Raw genomic sequence first — 22,982 nt, forward strand, 5'->3', positions numbered from 1 at the left:
GGGTTTGGGTTTAGGTATGCGGCAAACCCACCCACGAGGTGGCTGAAACGTGAAACGGCTGAAATGTGAAACGTTTGCAGCATTTTCTGCTGCTTTTCAGTTAAAGACCTGGCCTTTCAGCCGCTTTGGATGGTTCAGCCATGGGAAGGACAGCGACGTCCTATTTACGTGCCATCTGTCAGCAGCGATGTAGTGGTATGTGTAGGTTCTGGAGCTGTGCATCAGGAGCTTAATGAAATATGGTAAAAATGGCATGAAGTTGGACCTCTTAAACCCGGGAGGGTGGCTCTGTAGTGGCCAACACCCCTCACTACTATGTGGAGACCGTGGCCACCACTCAGGGAGCTCAAGTATCTGTCTTTTTAACAGGATTAAAACCCTATTACTTCTGTCCTCTCTGGCCACGCCTGTAGATTGGGCGATGCCCCTGGGCCGCAAGAGCCTGGCCGCTCCCCAGGCAGCCTGAGGGAGGGGAGGGGCCTTGGGCGAGAAGAGCCAGGAAGCAGGCCAAGGCCCAAGGCCCAGCTCATCCCCTTGGTTTGGATGGGATGGCCAGAGACCCACTTGTTTGTATATTGACTAATAAGAGTTTAATGTCCCTCCTTCCTGTTGAACCGTAAAGCCCCAGGTGAGGGGGAGGCATGAGCTTTGCTCGCTTCTGTGTTGCTGGGAGCAACGCAGCCTGCCTGTAGTAGTCTCCATCAATACGCAGGGCGCCTGTCCTGCTCCTAAGAAGAGCTTGCGATTCTTGGTCTCGGGTTCATGAGTTCCAGCCCCAAGTTCAGTGTGACGACTGCCTAAAAACTAGATAAATAAGACATAAGTAACATGTGAAGGATGAGTTTCAGGCTTCGGGTTTTCCCCTGTGAGCTGAGGGGCCACATCAGAGGGCACCTTGCATGAATATGGGAGCCTAGCATGCTTGTTGCCCACAGGAACAGAGCCGAGGGAGGAGGAGGCTGCCGTGATTCTGGTCGCTTCTCTGTCCCCCTGGCCAGGGAGCGTACCTAGAGCAGGGCACCCAGCTTCCAGAGTCTGAGCTGACGCAGACAACCCCAGGTAAGCGCTCACGCTTGCAAGCATTCCCGCCTTTGGATGGAAAGCTCCTCCGCAAGTGCGGTGCTGTCCAGGAGACAAGTGGGCCTTCTCTGGGCAGCCCAGGAGTCCCCTCTCCATTTGAAACGTTAACCAGAGAAAGCTCAAAGCACGGCCCCCGGCTTGTCCCCCTCTGCGCTCTGTGGACCGAGGCTCCCTGGTGTTGGGCAGGAAATACCGGACGGGAGCCCAAACAGCAGGCCCCGTGACTCCGGTCTGCTGAGAGGCCACTGCACTCAGACTGCGAAATTTTCTCAAAAAATGAGGTATCTATACAGATCATTGGCTTCCAGACCAGCTAGTTCTTTAAAAGATTTAGATGAGAATGGCTTCAGTCAGGGAAGAAACCTTCCAGTGGCCCTCAGCTCCCTCTACCAGATCGGCTCCTGCTTTGAGCACATGGAGGGGTCCTCCTCACCCCCGTGCCCACACGGGCTGGACCTCAGCTCCCACACCTCTCCCTCGGCCTGGCCCCCTCACTCCCCAGAGCAGCCTCTTCTCCAGCTGTGTCCTGAGTGTGGGCTGGAAGTGCAGATTACTAGGCCTGCCCCAGACCTGGGCCGTGAGCCTGGGTCTGCATTTAAACCAATTTTTATTCATACTCAATTTTGAAAATCACTTGAAACAACTAAAGTTTGGATAACCTAGGGGCGCCTGGGTGGCTCAGTTGGTTAAGCCTCTGCTTTGGGCTCAGATCATGATCTTGGAGTCCTGGGCCTGAGTCCCGCCAAGGGCTCTCTGCTAGGGGGAACCTGCTTCTCCCTCTGCCTGTAGCTCCCCCTGCTTGTGCTCCCTCTCTGACAAGTAAATAAATAAAATCTTTAAAAAAAAAAGAAAAGAAAGTTTGCATACCTAATCTGATAACAATAAAAATAGTTATGCATGTTTGAAAATCCAGACAACCTTAAAGACCAAGGTGTGTTTTAATAATTTTCATTTATTTTACAATTTAAGTCTAGAATATTTAACTTTCATACACACTTAATTTTAAAAATAGTTATGTGCTATTTTACATCCAAAACAGAATTCTTCAACCGGAGCAACCGCATCTCCGCGGCTCAGCCCACGGGCAGCACGTGCGGGAGACGCTGGGCAGCAGGTGACCCGGGAGCCACAAACACCCACCCCCACCCCCGGCCCACAGCAACCCCTCCAGGCACAGGACCCTTACCAAAGGTCGGCTTTTCCCCACAACTTCTCCTAAGATTTATTTCTAAGGGTTGAAAACCACCTTAGGACTGAAGGTTCTTTTAGAAAGAGTGAAACGAGCCAAGGACTATTCTTCTCAGAACTTGAGAAGTGGAGAATCCACGTTTTCCTTGTCAGCCGCAGGGCTCAGCTGGATCAGAGGAGAAGCCAAGTCGATCAGCTGCAAGAAGCGACAGGCGGTGAGCCGTGCGGCCACACTGCCCCTCGAAGCCCATCGGCTCCCCTCGAGGCCTCTCCGCCGCAGCGTGGGGCCGCCAACTGCCTGGACAGCCTGGCTCAGGCCCGCGGAGAGGAGCTGGAAGGGGAAAATGCCACACGGAAGGACTCGGAGTTCCCTCGTCACAGAGCAGGCACGGGGCGGGGGGTGGTGGTGGTGGTGAGGCCCTGTGGGGCCGTGATGTGACCCCCGCCCTCTGAGAGCCTGGGCTTACCAGGCAGGATCCTGTAGCAGGACCTGGTGCCCCAGGGGGGTGTGCCCTGAGCCATGTCACTTTAGAAACCTCCCGGGTCACTCTCAAGGGTCACTGTGAAGCACCATAGGACGAGAACAGACCCAGAACAGAGACCACCCGAGGCGACATGGCCACAGAGCCCGCGGCGGCTCCTCACCTGTCCCACCTCCTGGGGGGCCTTGGACGCAGTGTTCCTGTCCATGTCTGGAGTGTTGAGCAGCAGGTCGATCAGGGGTCCACGCTCAGGTCCCAGAGCCACATGCGCCTCCGGACTATTGCAAAAGTCAATGAGAGGGACCTCGAGGGGGGCTGTGCTTTCAGCTTGTGGGGTGATGGCCAGTTGGTCCAGTCTGAGATCCACGAGAAGAGCCTAAACGAGAACGCAAGACTTAAAGGCACTTACAGGAACTTTCTGTCAACCATTCTGAGAAAACATAGGAGACCCAGGAAAGAGGGGCCTTTAGGCGATGGAGTGGCTGTGTGGGCACCTGCTGAGTTCTCTCCTCTCTGGCTGCACCCCCATAGCTCCACCCCCATCCGCCGCCCCGGAGCTCCCTCCGAACCCCCCGTTGCTGCCCTGCTTCCCAGGCTTGGAGCCTGGCCCTCTCCCATCCGACACGGGGGAGGGGTGCGGGGGGCAGGGTGCGGCTTCGGTCCCCACTAGAGGCTGGAGGTGCACACTCCCTCTCTCTGGGATGGCTGGCACCGGAGGTCCCGGGGATGACGGATCAAGTCCTGGAGAGTGCCTCTGGGGACCGTTGTGCTAAGTCTGCTGGGTCACCCGGGGTGACACAGGTACCTCACTGGCAGCTGTGTCTCCAGGGGGCTGGGCCGCACCCAGCGCTACTTCCGTGCTGACGTTTTTTGCAAAACTCAAGTCCCTCTCCTCTGGAGAAAAGTGAAGTGCCTGTGGCACGGCCGACGGAGGGGACAAAGGCCCCTCAGGTGACGAGTCCTTGCGCCCAGAGGTGGCCTCGCTGCTGTTCCTCTGCGTTGGTGCAGCTCTGCCAGACAGAGAAACAGAAATCTTAGGAGGGGGTCTGGGGATGTGTTGGCTTGTGGGCGAGAAGTCCAGCTTTGGAGGAGGTGTGTTACGTGGCGTGTGCCGTCCACGGCAGCTCCGACCATGCGCGAGGCTCCTTCCAGCCTTAAGCCTCTTGGTGGATAAAAATAAAAGTCTGAGGTCCTCTGGCTCTAACTGTTCACTAGCCTGCTGTCCCCACGGGCCTATTTCGCTCCCCTTTCCTGGGGAATCTGGTAACTCAACAAGTACGTACTCCATGTTCGGCAGCAAGGAGAGAGACGCTCTGAAGACGATCAAGCAGGAAAATGGAAGAGTGACCGGGTGGGGAGGTGAGGCTTTCTGGAAAGGCCCCTGAGGTTGGCCCTTCAACATGGACTTCAACTGTGGAGGGCGGTGCATTCTAGGCAGAGGACGGCCAGGACAGCCCATTTGCCATGTTCGGGGTCAGGGAGCATCAGGGCAGGAGCAAAGTGGTGGGGAAAGAGCTGAGGAAGGGGGGAGAGGCAGGTAGGACAGATAGTCTAGAGAACTCAGTTCGTTTCTCAGGAAATCTGGGTGTGGTCACCCGTGACCAACACCCTAGCAGCCAGACTGTGGGACTCTCCCGGGGACCCAGTTGCGAAGACCGCACCAGACCCCAGAGCTCTGGATGTGGGCGCACCTTACAGAGCCCTCTGTGCACAGGGCTCCTCCCGGGGAGAGGCCGAGGCCCACAGCGACGGGCGATCAGGACAGATGCTCTTCCTGCTTGCCCAGCCCAGCGGCCCAACCGGGATAGGACGCTGGGTGGGGACAGGACAGTGGAACAAGCAGGTGCCCTCCCTCGCTTCAGAGGGCCAGTGACAGGCCCCCGTGGCTGCAGCTGAGCAGACATGATGAGCCTCGGCCTGGCTGGTTCCCGACAAGTGACTCACCCGCCAGACTAGGCAGACTTTCTAGAGGAAGAATCCCCTTGGGTCCTGAGAGTCCGAGACGAACTTCCTGCAGCCTTTACCTCTTACCTCACTGAAGACTTTTTCCGGGGCTCAGAAGAAAGCCGCCGAGCGGACACGCACAGAGGGGAAGCCAGAGCTCTGGGCACGGTTTTAGGGGTCATCACTGGAAGGCCAGAGAGCCGACGGCTGGCAGGTGTGGGCAGGGCTGACGCGTGCTTCCTACTCAAGGGGGTCCTTGTACAGCTTCCCAGTCTCTGTGAGGCCACCACTGACGAGCGTCTAGCGGGAGTGCTATGGACAACCACCCTGGAAAAACAAAACTGGAGTCTTCAGCAGATGTGACTAAAAAAGATATATCCATTCAGCCAATATGCTAATGCGGTAAAAACCCCAGGATTTCAACACGAAGGATAAAAGACTGAAGCCCAGGAAGCCTGCTGGAGTTCTCCTCTGGGCAGGAAGGGCGGCCCCAGCCCCCTGGGAGGCCCTGGTGTGGGCTTCTGCTTCCTCCATCAGTGGCCGCTCCGCCCTGCCCGCAGGTTCTGACCAGACACGACGGGGTCTCCGCCCTGCCCGCAGGTTCTGACCAGACACGACGGGGTACCCTCCAGGCGGGGTCGTGCAGACACACTGCGTGGAAGGGTCAGAGACATCTGGAAGTCACCTTCTGATGGGGTAGGTGTTTCCAGAAGGAAAGGCAGACCCACAGTGGGGCCTGGCCTGGGCTCATGAGTGCGTCCACTCATTCCTGGGGTAAAGGCCCCCCAATCACGTGTGAGCCCCCATGAGTACATCAGGGCAGCTGCACATGATTTCTCGCACATCCTCCTTCCAACTTGGGCGATCCACGCGGCTTTGACGGCCAGTGAATCCGCCCATCTGTGTGGAGCCCGCCGCTACTAAAGTAAACAAGTGGAAGCTGTCCTCCCAACATGCGGCCCACGGAGGGCTGCGGGCGATATACCATCGGTCAGGGACAATCTTTACATGCTTCGGAAAGAGTCTGAAAACAAACTTGAATCAATGTTAACTGGAAAACGGAATCGCTCCAGGGCACCGGCAGGAGAGGCAGGCTGGCAGTCAAGCAGCCACTCCCTGCAAAGTTCTGGAACCACTGCCTTACTCCCCTTACTGCTGAACTCCAGTAAGAACAGATGAAAATGCAAACAAATATGATCTTCATTGTAACCCAGGGAGGCAGGAACTACTGTCCCGTTGCACAGGCAGAGGACTGAGGGACGGGGTACAGTGAGGCAGGCCGTGGCTGTCGGGCCGTGGGTGTGAAGGGAAAGACCCGCAGCATGGCTAACCCTGTGAGGCGAAGCATCTGTCCACCCATGAGGCACCTCCAAAGTTCACACTCACATAAATGAAAGGCCAAGGCCAGTCTGTGGCAGAGCCAGCATCAGGGCCCCCGCTCTGGTGTCTGAGCCACCACTTGGCTTAACCCCTTACCCCCGCCCCGCCCAGCCCAGCCGTGTGCAAAGCAGCGCCCCCATGCTGGCTGCACGTGGGGCCTGGAAACGCTGCTCCCCTGGGGGAGCGGCCTCACGTCCGCCTCCTCTCCCAGGGGACGCGCGCAGGGAGCAGAGCTGGGACAGAGTGCCCAGGCAGCCGGGCCGGGGCCAGGCTGTCACAGAGGGCCCTCGAACCCCAGCAGGTGGCAGTAAAGGGTGGCAGGGGAAGGACAGTCCTGGCCTAGGCCTCAGGCGCGTGTGCGTTTGTGCGCGTGCGTGTTCTTACTGTCTGCTGGGCTGAGTGTGCCCCGTCCCCAGCGCACCGCTGAGGAAACGAGGTCAGGAATGTCCAGGAACTTGCATTAGCTCACGGACCAGGGACAGTGCAGCCAGGATTCAAAACCCCCAGCCAGACTAACGACACTGCACCGGTCTCTGCCCGTGGCACAAACGAGAGCCCCCTTTCACACCTGTGGGGGTGGAGGTTTCTGCCACAAGGTCAGGCCTGAGTCAGCTCGTTCTAGCACAGGCGGCAAGCCTGCGACTGTCCGGAAGCAGATGTGACGGACCGACTGGGGATCAGGCCGCGCGGGGCTGGGCTGTGGGGTCACCACACACCTGCTTGAGAACGCTCCGAGACGAGCAGGCTCCTTCTCGGAGTGATATAAACTCAAAGGACGCACCGACTCACCTCCCCACCGACGTGCAGGACTGTGGCCTCTGTGCTCGACAGGACCTCGGTGTCGCGCTGTCCGGGGGCTCACCTGGGCCAGGAGAGGAAGCGTGTACAATCTGTCACACATGGGATGAGGGACAAACCCCCCATCCAGGGCTCTTCACCAAGAGCAACTCTCCTCAAACACTGAACGCTCTGGGGCAGGGCCCTGTTCCTAGGGTCCCCATGTCCCCTCGACAATGACAGCTGGCATCACGACCCCCAGTGCGCGCAGCCAGAGGGACTACGCTGCCACACGGTCACAGAGGGGGGTGTTCTGAGCAGGGTGGTGGCTCCCCGCAGCCTCGCCAGCCCGGACATTGTGGGAACAGCCTGCCCCAGGGCAGATGATGAAAGGTGCTCGTAAGACAGCCCTGCCCCTGACACGGTGAGGAAAGGACAACCACACTCCAGAGGAGCTGGAGGCGCTGTTAAGGGCCCAGAACGGGCAGGAGAGGGCAGCAGGTGACAGGCACTGGGACCAATACTATTCCTGTGGCCTCGCAGCTCGATGAGGCCAGCAGACAAAGGCCGTTGGAGGGCCACAGCTATGGGCATCTGGCAGGAAAGGAAGCAAGCTCTGCTGGACACGGTCACCCTGAAGAACCCATTTTCGCAAACACACTGGGTCCTCAGCTAGACTTTATACTTTATCTCTAGGTGCGGCTTCTCCCGGGGGATCCAACCTCACGTATTCACTGGCCTCCTCAGCCCGGGCCACAGGAGCCCTGCGGCATCTTCCAACTCAACACATCCGTCCCCCGATGGCCCCGGGGGGTGTGCGGAGGCCCCTCCCCACACTGCCGCAGGCTCCCCCAATCTCCCAGCAACCCCCGCCCCAGTCTCTAGTTCACATCCTGGCAAGGCTTCCACCCGACTCTCCCAGTTTCCATTTTCTTTTCTTTTTTTTTTTTGAAGATTTTATTCATTTATTTGACAGACAGAGATCACAGGCAGGCAGAGAGAGAGGCAGAAGTAGGTTGCCCGCTGAGCAGAGAGCCCGATGCGGGGCTCGATCCTAGGATCCTGGGATCATGACCTGAGCTGAAGGCAGAAGTTTTAACCACTGAGCCACCCAGGCGCCCCCCAGCTTCCATTCTTGACCACGAGGGCCTCCTTGCCCCTCAGGGGAGGGCTCTGTTGAAGGCCTAAAGCCCCGTGGCGGCCCCTGCACTGCATTACTCCGATCCATGCCTCAGTCCCGAGGTGCTGGGGAGCCGGCCCCTGCTGCCTCTCGGCTCTCCCCTCTCACCTCGCCCGCAACTTGGCTGAAGCCGCTAGTTCGTTCAAGAGCCACGCTCCTCTTCTCAGTAAGAAACGCCAGCGAGGCAGGAGGACAACCTGTCTCTGCTTCCCTGGCAGGCGAGCACAGTCCCAGGACTGAGGCCCAGGCAATGGGGCAGAGATGGGCGTGGCACACGCAACTTCCGGTGAGCCTCCTGGCTCCTCCTCACCGATCCCACCTTCGAGGCTGGGAGCGTGAAGAAGAGGAGCTAATTACAGTAAAACAAGTCAAAGGAGGCCCCAGGCCTCCAAAGGAGGCTTCTGGGCCATAAAGGCCACCTGTGCGGGCCGGCGGTGCTGGAAACTTGGAACATCTGCCTGGAAAGCACATTCACGAGGGAGAGGCTACAACTACCATCTCCCTTGAGTCTGTGCTGTACAACGTTCGCATTTACGCATTTCTTAGATGAATGTACCTCCACTGAACACCCAGCTACTATCTGCCCGACACCATGCTGGTGCAGGTGGGGGAGGCCACACCAGCCCTCCCCCCCCCCCCCCGGTCTTACTGATCATAGGATGCGGAGGGGGGCGGGAATTTGGGGGCTGGACCTAGACAGGTGGGAGCTACAGAGGAAAAGCTCTAGAAATGGGGAGGGAGCCCAAGCCAGCTGCACAGGGAACAGCAGCACATGTATAACAGCACAAGACTCCAACAGGCCATGATGAAGGTGGCCAGTGGGAACAACTGTCACCACTGGCAGGGGGCTGTGGGACCGCCACGCCGATCCAGCCAGAGCGGAGACCTCAGGAGCATACATCAAGTTCAGCAGGGACTCAGACAGGCAAGTGTTCATAGCAGGGCTGCTGGTCCCCAGGGTAACGGCTTCAAGACCTGCCCCATCAAAACTTAAGAAGAATCCACAAAAGGATCAAGTTGACCCACAATTTAAAGATTCAGCTTTAAGATTTAAAATTCAGCTCCTTAAAGCAGGACAACAAAACCCAGATATCAAAAATCCTGAACTTAACCATCTAAGAGATGATCAACAATTATTAAACATGTGAAGAAGCAGGAAAATGTGACCATCACCAGAAAAACACTTAGTGGTAGAAATGGACCCCAGCATGACAGGGGAGATGGCATCAGAAGAAACAGCTTAAAACAACCATCATAAATATGTTCAAGAATTTAAACACTGTTAGGACAAAGATGGGAAAACTACAATATCAGAAATGAAAAATTAACTGGAAAGAAAGATGTAAACGCAAAGATATCACCTTGAAACGCCCAAACTGAAACACAAGAAACGGTGGGGAAACCCAGGGCCTCCGTGACCGACAAGACCACACCGAGAGGCCTGTAATGCTTGTGATTAAAGTCCCAGGAAATGAAGGGAAGCAAGAAGAAAGAACAGCCAAGTTTTTTCCCCCAGAACTAACACAAATATCAACCCACGGATCAAAGCAGCTCACAATCCCCAAGAAGGACGAACCCAAAGAAAGTGGCCTCAGAGCTGCTAATAACCGACAAGCTGAAAAAGAGCGAGAGAGAGGAATTTCTGAGGGCAGCACAGGAGCGGCGGTGGGGCAGGGGGAGGGACTGTGACACCAGAATGCCGCGCAGTTCTCATCTGAAAGGGCGCAAGCTCGAAGATGCTACAGCGACACACTGAAGTGCTGTAAGAAAAGCCGGCACCTGGGTGGCCCGGGTCATGATCCTGGAGTCTTGGATCACGTCCCACATCAGGCTCCTGGCTCAGCGGGGGGTCTACTTTTCCCTCTGACTCTCCCCTGTCTCAGGCTCTCTCTTTTTCTCTCTCTCAAATAAATCTTAAAAAAAAAAAAGAGAGAGAGAGAGAGAGAGAAAGCTAAAAAAACCTTATATAGAATCTGTTCAATATTTTAAAAACAGATGAAAAACTCCTTACCAGTAGCAAACTTGGGGATCTTAAATTGACTTGTAGGGGTGGGCATGGCCCGCGTCCCACAGAGCAGGTAGGAGTCCCGCCTTCTTGCACTCCCAGCCGCAGTCGGGGGAGAGGGCTGTGACCAGGTGCGGCTGGAGTTCGGCCCAGGGCCTCCCTGTTCTGGGGACGAGGCTTGGGCGAGAGCCGCTTCGGGGGGCGCCTTGGCCGGCTCCAGCAGTGCCTCAGCGGCCGCGGCGCACCTGCTCTGTGTGCAGGAGGCACCCGCAGGGCTGGCCTGCAGAGGCTGCCGCGGCACGGCTGGTCCCATCCCGCCTGGATGGCTGCTGTGTGGCAGAGACGGGGAAGCGCCCGTGGAAATCCTTGCAGGCTCGCTGGATCTAGCTGTAAGAGGGGACACAAAATCTGGTTACCACTTAAGCTTCCGTTATTTTTAAATTACGAAGTTACTTAGCACTTAGAGTTTTCGAGTGAAGAAGGTTATTTATTTCTATCATGATGGTTTCCTCACGATCAAACACAGGACCTGTGAGCAACATCCCACATGCCCGTCAGGTAATGTCCCCACACACAGGACAAGTCTGGCTGCTCCTGGCTTAGCTGAGTGTGTCCTAAGGTACAAACTCCAGACACGTTTCCAAGACACGGGTAAGTATTCGTGAGTTCCAGCTTTCCCGTCTTCCCTGCTGTTGTCGACAGCAGACCTCTGCCCTGGCTGAGCAGCCAGAAGTGGACAGTGTCGTCACGCACCCCACCCCTCTGGTCAGGGAGGTTGGGAGGGGACAGGGAGAGAAGGCGCCATCCTAGCTGCTTGGTCCCTTCAAATCCCAGGGCGGTTGGGTCACAGCAATCCCGGGCACCATTTAAAACAGAAAGAAGATAAACCCGGGCAAGCACTCAGGTGCAGTACGGCCCCCGCAGACGCCCATCTGGAAAGACTCCTGCAGAAAGCCCAGGAGGAAGGCTGAGGCCGCAGCCCGTGTCGCAGGGTGCGCACCGGCTTCGCAGTGCTCCTCACCGCACTCTGTCCCCGCGACACACACACACGCACGCACGCACACACGCCGTCTCGCAGCCTTTACGAGAGGCAGGACTGCAGCAACCCCTAGGGAGAGCCGTGCCGCTGCCCTGCAGCCCCGGCCGCACAGACTGCACGGCCCCTCACTGGGCAGGGATCCCTTTCTCCGGTCACGGCCACACTCCACTCTGGAGGCTGGGGCGGGCCCGTCCCGCCCTCCCTCTAAAGCCCGGACAATGCTGCAGGGGAGGCACCGTCCTGCCGTCCGTCCAGCTACGGAAACGACTTCAGCTCTCCTCCCCACCACCGGGCAGTCAGGACTCCAAATCACATCAGTCCGACTCCAGAGAGGACGCTTGTCCCATTTTGTGAACAAAATCCACACACGTCTAGACAGCACATAGCACAGGACTAGCGGGGTGGGTCTGGCAGGGACGGAAGGGCCGCTCTCCACCTCCCAACCCCAGCACACCAGGGCTTCTCCCCTTCACCGCGAGATGGCGCCCTCGGCTCGCGGAGACCACAAGGCAGCTGCCTTTCGTTGCTTCCGGTGCCGGGATTTAAATAAACGCTGAGTTTACTAGGGTCACTAAGTGATCTGGAACAGTCCTATTTTTAACACCTGTGTCTGGTTACATGTCCAGGGGCCGGTCTCTGCGTCCTTGCACGTTCGCAGCCCCTGGAGCACAGGGCAGCTGTGGCGGTGTGGGGGGAGGGCACCCGAAACTAACCCCAGCTCTCTCCTCGGAGGAAGGGAGCGCCACAGGGGCAGGAACCCTGACACAATGGCCCCCACCCCACCACAGCAAACCCTCCACAACCTTCTGCGGAGCCAAACGGCCTGAGAGGGACATTGCCCTCGGGGCTGGGCCTGGCTAGGCAGGGGTGGGTCTGGGCACCGAGCTCCCCTCGGCCGCACCTCTGCCGGCTGCTGAAGCACCCACGCTGGAAATCGCCGCTGGAACGGACCCCGAGGAAGACTTTCTTGAGAGCCGGCCAGCACAGCCAGGTGGTTTCAACAGGGTTTTCTTCAGCCCCAACTGCAGGAAAATGTTAAAAACAAAACAAAAAATCCAGAGTCATCAAAGAGTTCAAGATCTATACCCATGATCTATACCTTTCTTTGCAAATCTAGGGTTTTTAAATAATTGAGCAATGATCACCTTGAATTTAAAGGGAAAGGCCAGGCCGCACGGCTCAAGCGTAGTTTTCCAAGACACACGCAGGACACTTGGGACCTTGCTGAAAGGCCGATTTCTGGGCTCCAACCCCCACCCGCAGAGTCCGAGCTGTAGGGCCCAGCTTCTGGCAATTTTAACAAGTGGTTCTGACGCACAGCTCCGTTTAACCACAAGGCCAGGAAAGAACCGGCAGGGCTGTGGGCACCTGTGTCTGTACCCATGAGGGGCAGAGCCAAGCACTGACATCCTGTTGCATCTCTGAGGGAAGCGGGGAGCCGCACAGACACACCGACGCTCAGGGATGCCGAGTCCCATCCACGGAGCCCCCAGCACAGGCCAGGCGGTGCGCTCTAGCTTCCATCAAGTGGCCTCGCACCGATCCCATTTCCAACCTCCCCCAACTTGATTTCAAAGACACACAGCACGTCTGGCGCGCTGCCCCCGCGATCGCTTTGCTCCCGGGCCACGCCTGCCCGCAGCCCTGCCGGACCCACCTTGTTCGGAACGGGGAGCGATCGCTTGCCTTGGACTGAGTGGTTTCCCCCAGCCGGCAGGCTGGCGGGCTCGCGGGCCACACTGGACTTGTCAGGGGCCGCGTCCCTGCGGGGTTCCTTTTCAGTGAGGATTTTCAACCGGGAAGGACTGGCCGCCATCCTTTTCATAGGCTGAAAATTGTAAGATGAAATGTGAGAACGGTCTGGTCTTTAACAACGTACATAAGTAGCAAGGCTTCCGTGTGAGCAGCGGGCGCCACCCATCTTCCCGGGCTGCACACGTCCCTCCACTCCTCAGCAGACAGAAGGGAACACGGCAGCTCGCTTCCTGCACCGAGTCACCATGGACGAAAATGATGATGGCTTTTGCTTCCTCATTAACAACAGAGGGGAAGAATACTAAGAGCATTAGCAGGAGAGAGATCCTCTAAAGCTTTTCCTCAATCAGGATTCTTAGCTAAGGATGATGAGGAAATTGGTTCTAGTAACAAAACTTTTAAAATGCTGTCTAGAAAGGAATCGCTGATTAAAACGTCATTCCTTCTAGCAGAGATGCCGCTCAGTTGTAATGAATCTTCCGGGCAGAGTACTGGAAGCCATTTTTCTCTGGGCAGCAGAGTCAAACAAAGAATAAATTTCTGATAATATTTAGATCCAGGGGCATTCAGGGAACAAACCCCGGCTTATGTCGATAACCCCTTCTAACAAGGCCAGCTACGAAGAAGCAGCAAATCATAAAGTAAGCACAGCATTAGAACAATAACTTTCTTTTTCCTTTACAGCATTTTAAAACTGAGATATAGCTCACGAAACATAAAATTCACCATTTCAAAGTGTACGTGTCAGGGGTTTTTAGCAAATTCACAATGTTGTACAACCGGCATCAACCCAAGACATTCTTGTTGTTCCTGAAGGAAAGTGCTAGCCATCAGCAGTCACCTTCCACTCCCGTCAACCTCCCTGCCTAGACAGCCACTAACTACTCCCCTCTCTACAATTCGCCTATCATGGTCCCTTCCTGGAAATGGGAGCATACGATATGTGAACTTTTGTGTCTGGCTGCCTTCCCTAAGCACGTTCTCAAAGGTCATTCAGGTCATACTATTTTCTCATATTGCATTTCCTTATTGCCTGAGTCCACCTGTAATCCCTACCGCGGTCCACATACTCCCCATAAGACCCCTGTCACTCCTTCCAGGCACATCACTTTTAGAAATTTACATCCCAATGGTCTCCAGGAAAGGACTTTGTATGACTAAAGGAATAGGCTATTTAGAGGAAGCTACAGCGACCATGTCCCCTGTCTAGGCTTCAGTGTGGCAGACAAGATCTGAGCTCGGATCAGCCCTGGGTTCTGAGGGTAGGGAGTCATGCAGCTCGTCAGATGTCCTTATAGAGGGAAAAGGAGCTCCTAGGCCCTTGCTGGGTGGTTTCCACTGACCCAGACCTGCTTACAACCCCGTACAGTACCATTCCTCTGCAACTGGCTCAGAGAGCAGAGGCCTGGGGCCCAGGTTAGCAGCGGAGCTGAGAAATGGCACACAGCAGGCTCTAACTGCTGCCTCCCCTCAAAGCAGGAGCTTCCTCCCCTGAGCAGACACAATGTCAGCAAAGCCTGGACGCAGCCACCGTTTGACACCTTCCCCGACCCGAGCGCCCTGCCCCGCAAATCTCCAGGAGCCCCAGTGCACCAGAGTTGGCTAGCCTTATCCCAAAGACCTGGCTGTCCACTGCCACTTCCCAGGACAGCTTATCTGCATAGTTCCTGGGAGGAAAACGATCTGAACAAATTCACAGCTAAGGAAGACAGCTACTGGCTGTTTCAGGAGGGGAATTTTTGGAAGTTGCTTGTTAATATACATGAAATCTCTAATAAGTAGAAAATCTAGTGTTGTAACAAAGCAAAAGGACAAATTTCAAAAGGCATTCAGGACGAGGTGTTTTTAAGTCATCACAAGAGGAAGGTAGTTCCGCCCCTGTCCATATCCACCCCAAACCTAGCTCTCCAGGCTGGCCCTGCTCTTCATGGACTTTGTTTCTATACTTCCTTCTTTTCTTTTTTCCTAAGATTTTATTTAGTTATTTGTCAGAGAGAGAGAGAGCCCAAGCACGGGGAGCAGCAGGAAGAACCAGCAGAACAGGCAGAGGGAGAAGCCGGCTCCCCACTGAGCGGGGAGCCCCGATGTAGGGCTTGACTCCAGGACCCCAAGATCATGACCTGAGCCGAAGGCAGATGCTTAACCAACTGAGCCACCTGGGGCCTCGTTCCTATTCTTCTGAGCCCTCAGCACAGCTATGTTTCCAAGCTTCTCCCTGTCACAGTTTCCTTTAGGGTCATAAACCAAAGGGCTAAAACGCAAGGGAGCACCTAGCTCTCCAGACAGATGTTCTGGGATGTGCGTGTGTCTACCTGCTCCGTGGCCACAGGAATGTTCTTTCCTCTCGCAGAAAAAGCCCGGGGCTGCACCAATTTGCTGATGACCTTTCTCTGAGTCCCTGACTGGTGTGGAGGGTGAGCAGTACTTGGTTCCGCTGGCAGAGAAGAGCAGGATGAACATGGTGGTCCCTGCGTCTGGGCGGGAGCCCTTGGGAGGGCCACTCCAGAGGGGGTCTGAGTTCCCAGGAGTGGCGTGCCCTGCAAGGGGCTGTTTGACAGATAATAGGTCTCCCTCTTAAGTGACTTGGGGCTTTTCTTCATTTCATTTTCTTTCTCAAATAGGCTTATTTTTAATTTTGATTCCTGTATAAATCTTTCCACGCCCTGGCTCCAGAGGTCTTCAGCTGTGACATCTTGGGCTGCCTTGTTTTTGCTCTTGCTCTCTATCTGTAAGGCCAGTAAGTGGGCTTCTTTATACACTTCCACAAATTTTTCCCCAGTGAGAGGACTCCAGGTGAAGTGATTTTCTGAGGCCGACAAGAGAGGTTCCTCAGGAATGTGACGGTTTAATTCCAAGCTGGCAGCAAGGCATCTTTCCTTATGCCCAACGGGTCCAAAGAAGACCTCATCATCTTCATTTGCACTGTTTTAAATAAAAGGATTATTAACAACAATGGCATTTAAATGAAAGACTTTAATGAATGAGGTTAAACCCAAGGAAAGGGAAGAAAACTCATGGTTTACCTTGAAGAAGACAATGAAAGATCGAAGTCAAATTTTTCATCAGCCAAGAGGAGAATGTCTGGGGGGGAAAAGTCCAGCATTATTTGAGGGTTGGGGCCAACAAAGAGAAACTATTACCAGGCTCTGCAGCTATAAAAACAACAAAATTTCACTCCCCAAAGTGTACCTTCTCGTCATCTTACAGAGGGCTCTAGATGCTCCAACGTTTTTGTTTTCGTTTTAAAATAGCATAAAAAAGCCCAATAATAAAATAAAACAGCATTGGCAATCCTGGGTTTGCTAAGCTGACCCAAAAATCCCAGTCCGCATCTTTAAGATATAATCTAAAATGCATTCACCAAGTCATTCAACCAGTTTTTCAAGGCTAGATAAGTCATATTCGGGTACAGACAATTTTCAAAAGACCACCTGCTTCAGGTCCCCCAGAACCGAATTCCTTGCTTACAAACTACATCAACACCTACTGTTCCTTCAAAAACAAGTTCAGTATTATCCAAGTGCACCCTCCGGACTCCCCATGTATTTGCTGATGACCGGCTCTTCTTACAGCACACCCCGAACCCAGACGAAACCGCACCTGTACCCCTCCACACTTTCGCCACAGCTCCGTCACCAGCTCGCCTGGGAGCTCAACTCCCTCTAGCAAACCTCCACTCTCTCTAACAAACCTTGGGCTCCAGGTTAGCGGATCTCTTTCCTGGGGCAACTGCACCCTTCCCCTAGCTCCCACACCCCATCCACCCCCATGCGTCCCTAGGGCCTCCCTGCCCTAACCCCTGTCGCTGTGCTGCCCTGCTGTTCTGCAATGTCCCTTTACCTTTCTGGGACCCCAGCTAGAGTGTAAGCTCCTCCAAGCCAGAAAATGTCTAATGCTCTCACAAATTCCTTTATGTCCGGCTAAGGGCCCTAAGGGCCACTTACAAATAATTATCAAAATGGGTAATTACACTGAGTGTAATAATAATTGCACTGAGTGGATATTTCTATACTGTAAAGACTATACAGCAGTTTCACAATTCACATCTTATTTGATCTGAAAAAACAATGCAGCAAGCTTACTAAAATTATAAAAATTTAAAGTACACTATTATCATAATTAGGTCCTAATTAGTCACTTCAATTATCCTTAATTACCCAATCAAGGAAAAGGTAGAAAGCACAAATGCACAAACACAATAAAGAGAAATGACCAGAGAGAGAGGAAATTAAGATTCTTAAGTTAGATTGCTCAACTCCATGCATATAAACCTAAGAACTTGGCTGAAATGCATAATTTTCTAGAAAACACTATTTTTTGTATTTAAATTACTTAAAGTGGATTTATTTTTAAAACTGACTCCAGAAGAGAGGAAAAAAAATCTTCATAGTTCAATTATCATAAAGTAACTGCATTCATTTACTCAAGAGCTCTTGTCCTCGAAAGAGCATAAGTCCCAGACAGTTTCACAGGATAATTGTGTCAAGTCTTTCAAGAATGCATCATTCCAAAGTTATTTAGACTGCTTCACAGGATAGAAAAAAGAACCCTTTAAGCTTACTTCTATGAAGCCAGCATAACCATTCCCCAAACCTCTAGTTAGCTCAATAAAGAGAGTTACAGACCAGACTCAGAAAAAACCCTAGAGAGGAACACTGGGTACCAGAACCCAGCAGCACATTAAAAGAAGAACACATCCCGACTAGGTGAAGTTTGTTTCAGGACTTGACTGTAGGATGGTTTAATTTTACACAATCCAGTGACATGATTGTTATATTACCAGATCATAAAAGAAAGCCCTATATTGTGTCCATCTAGGCTAATAAGACATATTAAAAAATGCAACATACCTTATTGATTTTAAAAGCTCTTTATAAAAAGCAATAGATACATTAGAGACACATTTGATCATGTAAGGAAGTATCTATCTCCAGCCAAAGGCCAACGTCAGGTCTCATGGGACATGATCAGAAGCATTCCTTCTAACGGCAGGAACCAGTGTCCTCTATCAGTCAGGACAGGCTAACTTATGCCAAAGTAACAAACAACCCCCAAGCGTCAAGTGCTCTATTTCTTACTCAAACTCTACGTATGTTGAGGCTTGGGTCCTGCTCCACATCCTTCTCACTGCAGAACACAGGCTGATGGAGCCTGGCCCTTGTCCTAAAGGGGGAAACAGCAAATTCATACGAGTTCTTAAAGGCCTAGGACTGACACATAACACAGCGCTCCCATTTCACCGGCCGCCCTTCAAGTCACTTGAGCCGAATCCAAGTGCAAGTGGGCAGACAAGTACGATTCCACCATGTACCCGGGAGGGGAAAAAAAAAGTAGAAAGGAAGAAGGAAAAAAAAAAAAGTGGAAATACTGATTAAACAGCACCAGGACTACCACCTCTATGTAAATTAACTCACAAACCGGCATGAGAGTTAATGGGATCTAAAAAGGCAATTCCACGAAAGGCGGGCACACGGCCACGATGCCTGCCGTCACGACAAGCCCGGACACCGTGCTGGGCGCGCCAACCAGTGCGATCAGACACAGGAGAGAATCTGGAGGTAACAGGATCGCAGCGCACGGATGCTATCATCACAGACATGAAAACCAAACGAACACTATTACAAGTAGTGGAAGGATAAAAGCAGGTGCCTCAGGACAAAATTACTGCACAGCAGTCAATGGCATCATATCTACAAGGAACAGTGTGAAGATATGCTGGAAGAAAAGACCTCATTACAGTAGCCGCAAAACCCACTAAATACCTGGGAATAAACCTAACACACGCAAGACAGATAAAAGAAAACTTAGTATAACATAAAAGTAGCACATCAAATTAAAGGGGGAAATGGTGTATTCAATAAACGATATTTTCCCTTAGGGAAAATATATATAAAAGGAAAAAGAAGGGGCACCTGGGTGACTCAGTGGGTTGAGCGACTGACTCTTGATTTTGGCTCAGGTCACGATCTCGGGGTTGTGAGCCCGAGTCCCATGTGGGGCTCCTCACTCAAGGTGCCATCGGCTTGAGATTCTCTCTCTCCCTCTCCTTCTGTCCCTCTCCCCGCTCACTCACGCGTGCATGCACTAGTGCTCTCTCTCAAAATAAATAAATAGATCTTTAAAAAAAAAAAAGAAAAGAAAGAAAAAAAGAAACAAGAAACCATGAGGAAATTGTCACCTGGAGACAAGAGGTCTAACTATGACACCAAACAGGAAACCGGAGGAGACTGATAGTACAATATGTAAAAAAAACCAATTTAAATCTCTGCATAGCCAAAATCCCCATGAGCAAGGTTAAAGAAACAATAAGCAGGGAAACGTATCTGCGGCTCCCGTGTCAGAGGGCTCATTTAAGAACGGTGCCTACAAACTGTAGGAAAACAAGCAGCAATGTAAAGGAAGACCTGGCAAGTGACAGCAACAGATCAAATAACTGACAAAATAAAACAAAAGTAACCCCGAGATTCCACTTTTCACCTGTCAGGTTGTCAAAAAACCAGAGAGTTTGGTAAAACGGGTACAAGGCTGTGGAGAAGGAAGACAGTCCCCATAGCACTGGGGGAGGCATCACTTAGTCACCCGGCAGCACCTACAAAATCAGAAATGCGTGTGTCCTCCGGCCCAGCAAGGAGACCTACAGGCAGACATCCCACAGCCAGTCCCGGTGCCGTTTGCTGCAACAGCATTTGAGAAAGCAAGACACAGGACACAAACGAACGTGCACCCACAGCAGATGGGAGAAATCAGTCCCCGTCCCCCAAGGCGGACCACTACACACAGACCAAAGAGAACAGCAGCGGTGCACGTGCTGACATACAAAGATCACCCCATAAACCCGTACCATGAGCAAGATGCGGCACAGGGCCCCACCTGCTCTAAGAGAGGGGCGGTCGGCCGGCTGTATACACAGACTGGTTTGCTCTTGCACAGATCGGGTCTGGAAGAGCAAAGAGACCGAAGACACTGCTGGCCTTTAGAGGGGCAGCTGAGGGGCTGAGGGAGAGGCTCCAGGAAGCAGAAACAAGTTGGGTCAGTTCCTGGAGGGTTTGCAAGGCACTGCCAAGGAGCTTCTGTTCTAGCCAGAGTGCAACAGGAAGCTATGGAAGGTTTAAGCCTAAGAGTTATGGTCTAACCTATGTTTCTCAAAGGTTAGCCTGGCTGCTGTGTCGAATGTATGGGAAGGGAAGAAAGTGGTATCTGTTGAAATCACAGATGCCCACGGAGGTGGAGGTGAGTTAGTGTAGCTGAGGCACGGGGTGATGGCATCCGGGTGGGGCTGGAAAGAGGCAGGCAGATCCGAATGCATTCTGGAGGTGGAAACAGCAATAAAGGGGGACTGAACGAACATGGCCACTTCACAACTTCGGTTGGTAAGTAGAGGGGCCATTTGCTTCCACAGGAGGACAAAGAGCAAGCAAAGAACAGGCTGGAAGGGCGAGCACATTGGGCTCGGAGTGCAAGCCATCTGGGGGAAGACGCCAAGGAGGCAGGTGGATACAGGAACCCAGACTCTGGGGAAAGACTGTGTCCAAGACAAAACGGAGGCCCTGCTACAAAGCGGATGGAGTTTAAAACCTGGGAGCGTCTGAGAGCCCCTGGGGTCGGGGGGATCGAGAGAGACCCCAGATCATGTCCTGGGAAAGGTCAGCTTCAGAAGACGACAGAGGCAAAGACGAGGATAAACCAGCCAGAGAGGTGGAAGGTTGTGCCTGCAAGTCAGTGGTGAGCACAAGCACACAGACGGGCACGAAGTAAGGCTATGAGGGGCCGGGAGGGTTGGGACAAGGGCCGAAGTCCTCCAGCGCAGCCCATGGGACAGCACGCGCTCGGCACTGGTACTGAATGTGAGGGTACAGACAGAAAGGAGGAAGGTGGGACGCCTGGGTGGCGCAGTTGGTTGGACGACTGCCTCCGGCTCAGGGCGTGATCCTGGAGTCCCGGGATCGAGTCCCACATCAGGCTCCCAGCTCCATGGGGAGTCTGCTTCGCTCTCTGACCTTCTCCTCGCTCATTCTCTCTCTCACTGTCTCTCTCTCTCAAATCAATAAAATAAAATCTTTAAAAAAAAAAATTAAAAAGAAAAAAAGAAAGGAGGAAGGGATGCAGCGGCAACTATGTTTCTAGACAGGAGGAAGACGTGAGGAAACTGGCGAAGCCCCCAGGACGCTCTTGGCAGGATGAAGTGTCCAGGAAACCCAGTCCACTGGCCTCACACGGATGTTGCCAGGAGCAAAGGATACAGGGACGCCCACATGCCTTAGGGGAAAGATAGGAGGGTTTGGGCCTCCGCTCATCTCCGGGGGCCGTCTTCTCACCCGATGCTCAAGCCAGACGGGGAAAGAACAAGACCAGAAACTCACGGAGATTCTAAACAAGCCTCAGGCGACAGGAACCAGCGATGAACACCAAGAGGAAACATCAGATTCGGTCACGCCAGTCCCGAGCGCCTGCCAGGTGCCAGGCTGTGCTCTCCGCCCCGGGTATACCCAGCGGGTCGGGCTGCAGAGAACCCCCGCTTTGAGGGAAATCCGAAGCTGGGGGGAACGCGAGGGAGAAAACCGAAAACCAAAGAGGCGGGACGGAGGCACACCGCTTAGGGCGGGGACGTGACTTTGGCCGGCGCGGGGCACCGGTGAGCGCCCAACAAACACCGGACTAAGTTGTCGCAGATGCGGGCACTCGAGCTCCCCGACCACGGCGCCGCAGCGGCGAGGACGCACCGTTCTCCCCGGGGACGTCCATCTCCGCTTCTCCTGGCGGGCGGGCTGGCGGCGCGTCCTCCTTCCACGGCGACGGCTGTCAGGGAGTCACTGCGGGGAGGACAGGGCCGGCCGGTGAGCGGGTGCGGGGCCCAGGCCCCCGGCGCCCCCCCACGGACCCCGTGAAGGCCGGCGAGCGCCGCTGCAGCCCCGACCCGGACGCAGGGGGAGGGCGGCCGCCGGCAGGCGGGGAGGGGAATGGCGGCCGGAGGCCACGGGAGGTGCCGCCGGGACCCTCTGCCTCGCACCCCCGGGGCCGCGCGCCCCCAGGCCGGGAGCTCCGGGGCCCTGCTCTGGACGGAACTCCACGGCCGAGCACAACGGAAGTCCCCGCGCTCGCGGCAGCGCCACCGAAAGCGCGAGAGGACCCCGCCCGACGCACGGCGCCCCTCACCCGAGCGACGGCGACACCCGGCGGCCCCACCCCGGCCCGGGGTTTAAACGCGGCGCGGCGGGCGCGGCGCGGGCCGCCGATTGGCCGGTTTGAAGGCGCGGCGCCACGACGCCGCGCCCGGTGCATCCTGGGGGCTGGGGGCGGAGCCGCCGGGAGGAGGGGCGCGGCGCACATGCGCACTGCCTCCGCGTGCGGGTGGGCCGGGCAAGTCTCGGTTCCGCCGGCGCCCGGGGCTGGTCGGCAGAGGCGGGCGGGGGCTTCTTTGGAGCGTCGTGCCGGGTCCCCGCAGGCTTGGCGTCAGGGTAGCCGCGCGTGCCGAGGGACGTGGTTCCGACCCCAGCCTTTTGTCTGTACACGCAGGGGCTTCAGTTCCCCGCGAAGCGTGTCGGCGGGAGCCGAACTGGGGGCGCGCGTGTGCCTCCTGCGCCCCCGCTTGCCGGTGGGCGCCAAGCCCCGGGCCCGCCCGCACCAGCGCACACCCGCCGGGGAGCTGGGTCTGTTCTGAGAGCAAGAGGCGGGGGCGGGCCGGAGGGGTGCGCAGGGCGCGTGGCCCGGGCGTGCAGTCCGCACGGGGAGCAAGAGCCCTGGTGCGGGCGTCGCGGGGCACTGGCCAGTGAATGGTCCGTCCGCGGCCGCGTCAGACTGACCGCGCTGCGCCGTGGACTGTGAACCGGCTGTAAGTAACGCCCCGCTCGTGGCCGGGAGGGTGAGACACGGTGCCACGAAGCTGTTGCTCTGGGTACCTGGGACTGGTGGCTGGGGGAGGATGTGGGAAGGAGGGGCCTGGGATGTCCCAGACCCTGGGAAGGTCTGAACTCCAGAGGGAGGAACACCTTTTTCAGGGGCGGTAATGAGTTGTTTATTTGGGGCAGATTGGGTGGAGAGCTGTCCAGGAGGCAGCCTTCCCAGGCCCAGGACCTACGCCAAGGCTTCTATATTGGCTGGCATCTGGACTCCACGTTGTCTCTGGTTTCCCATCACCCACGCCCATCACCCTGT

At 54.9% G+C, this 22,982-nt stretch overlaps 1 protein-coding gene across 1 annotated transcript; it reads right to left on the reverse strand.

The window, feature by feature from the left end:
• Positions 1–2,001: 2,001 nt before the first annotated feature.
• Positions 2,002–22,032, reverse strand: GTSE1 (G2 and S-phase expressed 1). Its single transcript, XM_044227054.1, has 12 exons — positions 21,984–22,032; positions 21,551–21,640; positions 15,854–15,911; positions 15,143–15,752; positions 12,733–12,903; positions 11,977–12,097; positions 10,043–10,423; positions 6,864–6,936; positions 4,782–5,021; positions 3,556–3,760; positions 2,914–3,126; positions 2,002–2,464 (listed from the first exon to the last, which is right to left on the reverse strand). Exons 2-12 carry the CDS (start codon positions 21,570–21,572, stop codon positions 2,381–2,383), a joined length of 2,178 nt encoding a protein of 725 aa, XP_044082989.1. The 5' UTR covers positions 21,573–21,640; positions 21,984–22,032; the 3' UTR covers positions 2,002–2,380.
• Positions 22,033–22,982: the final 950 nt, after the last annotated feature.

The sequence above is a fragment of the Neovison vison genome, chromosome 12, assembly GCF_020171115.1.
Source record: "Neovison vison isolate M4711 chromosome 12, ASM_NN_V1, whole genome shotgun sequence".
NCBI classification, from domain to species: Eukaryota; Metazoa; Chordata; class Mammalia; order Carnivora; family Mustelidae; genus Neogale; species Neogale vison.